This window comes from Cynoglossus semilaevis, chromosome 8 (genome assembly GCF_000523025.1).
Source record: "Cynoglossus semilaevis isolate Cse_v1.0 chromosome 8, Cse_v1.0, whole genome shotgun sequence".
NCBI lineage: Eukaryota > Metazoa > Chordata > Actinopteri > Pleuronectiformes > Cynoglossidae > Cynoglossus > Cynoglossus semilaevis.
The window spans coordinates 29,883,038-29,886,207 of record NC_024314.1 but is presented as its reverse complement, the minus strand read 5'-3'; the positions used below and the strand labels follow the sequence as shown (position 1 = coordinate 29,886,207).

Below are 3,170 nucleotides of genomic sequence, written 5' to 3'. Positions count from 1 at the left end.
GGACGATTAGCGTCATGTCTGGTCGGATGAGTCTTTAGCGTCATGTCTGGTCGGATGAGTCTTTAGCGTCATGTCTGGTCGGATGAGTCTTTAGCGTCATGTCTGGTCGGATGAGTCTTTAGCGTCATGTCTGGTCGGATGAGTCTTTAGCGTCCACCAGGTCATTCAAGTCGTGAAGTTGTCTGACGTCAGTTTTAAAACTCAGGTCTTAGGTAAGACAGAGATGCAGCCCAGATCCTGGACCCCAGATCCTGGACCCCAGATCCTGGACCCCAGATCCTGGACCCCAGATCCTGGACCCTCTTCAGGAGAAGATCTGAGGACCTGGAGCTAGGATCCAGACTCGGTCCACTCCTTGTCTTTGTCTGTTTTCATGTTACTGTTGTTCATGGAGCAGAAAGCTAAAGGTTAGTCACAGATGCTAAGAAGCTAAGCTAACAGTCCTCCACCACATCACTACAGTGTTGCTGAGCAGCGCAGTAGCATCAACTTGGGGGGGGGGAGGGGGGTTGAAGTTCTCTGGAAGGTTCTTAGCAGAAGAGTTTCCCAACACAGCAACAGAACCAGAACAGCTAGTCCCAGGAACTTTAGCTTCTGGATTTCCCTGGACATCGTAACGAGGCGTCCGTCAGAGTCACAGTTCTCTCCTTCTCTATCTTTTCTTACCAACCTGCCCAGGTCCCGCCTCCACGGTGCTGAAGCCTCATTGGTCGGTCCCTGCTGACAGTTGGGCTTCGTACAGACTCAAGGCGTGATGGACGAACTGGTACTGTTCAGCCGTCTGGATCATCCCACCTCTGCACCAGAACAGACACAAAGATGAGCCACAACAACCGGGTACACCAATGGTTCTTAATCAGAGGGCCGCAGACCGCTCGCAGGTCCACAGGTCCCAGAAAGGTCGTGAACCCCGGCTGGGAAGCGTTGAGACAAAATGGTTCAAAGTGAGTGAGTGTTTTACCGGTCGGCTCGGAGCTGGCAGGTGATGCCTAAAACGTCCACCGCCCCCCCGGTCTTCAGCTGTCGACAGCCTATGGTTGTAGCAATGAAGCAGCCGGTCCGACCAATCCCAGCACTGCAGGGAAAGGGGGGAGGGGCTATTGTCAGCGCGTCATTGGATTATTTAAGAAGTGACAATAAATGACTTAGTACCTGCAGTGGACAATCACCGGTCCCAGGGCGGCGCCGTTGCGTCTGTCCGTCTCTACCTCGGACATTAGCTCCAGCAGCGGCAAAGCTGAGTCTGGGGTTTTGTGATCCGGCCACGACGTGTACCAGTAGTGTTGGAGCGTGCGGGTTTGATTCCCACACTGTACGAACACAGAAATAAATGTATATTATCGTAAATGTAATTTAATACCTCGTTAGCTAACGTTTCAACATTGTTCCAGGTCTTTCTAGAACACTTCTGCTCCTGTTAGCTCCTGTTTATGCTAACAATGCCACATGTGTCCACAGAAGGAGGTGCAGTTCCAGTCCTAACCTTCAGTGCGAGGCTTCTGATGGTGTAATGTTCACACTCGGTGACGGTGTTGACCAACACCTCCACGCTCCCGTAGATCCCTCTCTTCTCTGGCCAGTACAGAACACACTTCTACCAAAATAAAGACGACAACCAATCAGATTGAAGAGGGTCCACGTTCAGATTGAGCTAATTCCAAATCTACCTCGTTCTTCTCCTTCAGTTTGGTGATCATGACGATGACCGGAGACTCTTCCTGCCACGCCATCTGCCAGAAGTCGTTGACGGTGTTCACCATGGGACCCTGAGTGGCGATGAAGGCCTTCTCCTCCCCCAGGTAACCCTACCACAGGGGGGGGACAAACCAACATTAGCTGACTTTGTACAGCCATTACAGAGGTTAGCCAATCAGAGCTGGGCTCATGATTCAACTCTGATGAAATGGATTAAACAGTTGACAAACATTGGCCGAGGAAATAGGTTCGAACGATGATGACGGTCATGTGATGAATCGTAGTTAACGTTGGACGGTCATGTGATGAATCGTAGTTAACGTTGGACGGTCATGTGATGAATCGTAGTTAACGTTGGACGGTCATGTGATGAATCGTAGTTAACGTTGGACGGTCATGTGATGAATCGTAGTTAACGTTGGACGGTCATGTGATGAATCGTAGTTAACGTTGGACGGTCATGTGATGAATCGTAGTTAACGTTGGACGGTCATGTGATGAATCGTAGTTAACGTTGGACAGTCATGTGATGAATCGTAGTTAACGTTGGACAGTCATGTGATGAATCGTAGTTAACGTTGGACAGTCATGTGATGAATCGTAGTTAACGTTGGACGGTCATGTGATGAATCGTAGTTAACGTTGGACGGTCATGTGATGAATCGTAGTTAACGTTGGACGGTCATGTGATGAATCGTAGTTAACGTTGGACGGTCATGTGATGAATCGTAGTTAACGTTGGACGGTCATGTGATGAATCGTAGTTAACGTTGGACGGTCATGTGATGAATCGTAGTTAACGTTGGACAGTCATGTGATGAATCGTAGTTAACGTTGGACAGTCATGTGATGAATCGTAGTTAACGTTGGACAGTCATGTGATGAATCGTAGTTAACGTTGGACGGTCATGTGATGAATCGTAGTTAACGTTGGACGGTCATGTGATGAATCGTAGTTAACGTTGGACGGTCATGTGATGAATCGTAGTTAACGTTGGACGGTCATGTGATGAATCGTAGTTAACGTTGGACGGTCATGTGATGAATCGTAGTTAACGTTGGACGGTCATGTGATGAATCGTAGTTAACGTTGGACAGTCATGTGATGAATCGTAGTTAACGTTGGACAGTCATGTGATGAATCGTAGTTAACGTTGGACAGTCATGTGATGAATCGTAGTTAACGTTGGACGGTCATGTGATGAATCGTGGTCATTAATTGAGTGAGAGCCTTAGTTTCCACGATCGTCGTCATATTTAAAGTTTTTTTTCCTCTTCTTCTGTGAGTGTTTGATAATCACACAGATGAGACTTGGTCACATGGTCACATGGTCACATGGTCACATGGTCACATGGTCCCAGTGTTTCAGTCCAGTTTCCTGACAGGAAGACAGTCCATTGTAGCAGAGTGAAAGAACACGGTGTCGCTGCGTCTCACAGTCCTAGACTTTCACTCCAATTGTTAATGATAACGC

General features: G+C 48.2%; 1 protein-coding gene across 3 annotated transcripts in view; it reads right to left on the bottom strand.

Annotated features, from left to right (window-relative positions):
• Positions 1-24: 24 nt before the first annotated feature.
• The window catches only part of LOC103383103 (protein tyrosine phosphatase receptor type R), an 11,696-nt gene continuing 8,550 nt past the window's right edge, over positions 25-3,170 (bottom strand). For all 3 annotated transcript variants that reach the window (XM_025057526.1, XM_025057527.1, XM_017034203.2), the window contains 5 exons: positions 1,668-1,805; positions 1,484-1,594; positions 1,153-1,310; positions 962-1,075; positions 25-797 (listed from right to left, as the gene is read on the bottom strand). In XM_025057526.1, coding sequence (XP_024913294.1) covers positions 704-797; positions 962-1,075; positions 1,153-1,310; positions 1,484-1,594; positions 1,668-1,805 — 615 coding nt within the window. In that variant the 3' untranslated portion in view covers positions 25-703. The remainder of the gene's footprint in view (positions 798-961; positions 1,076-1,152; positions 1,311-1,483; positions 1,595-1,667; positions 1,806-3,170) is intronic.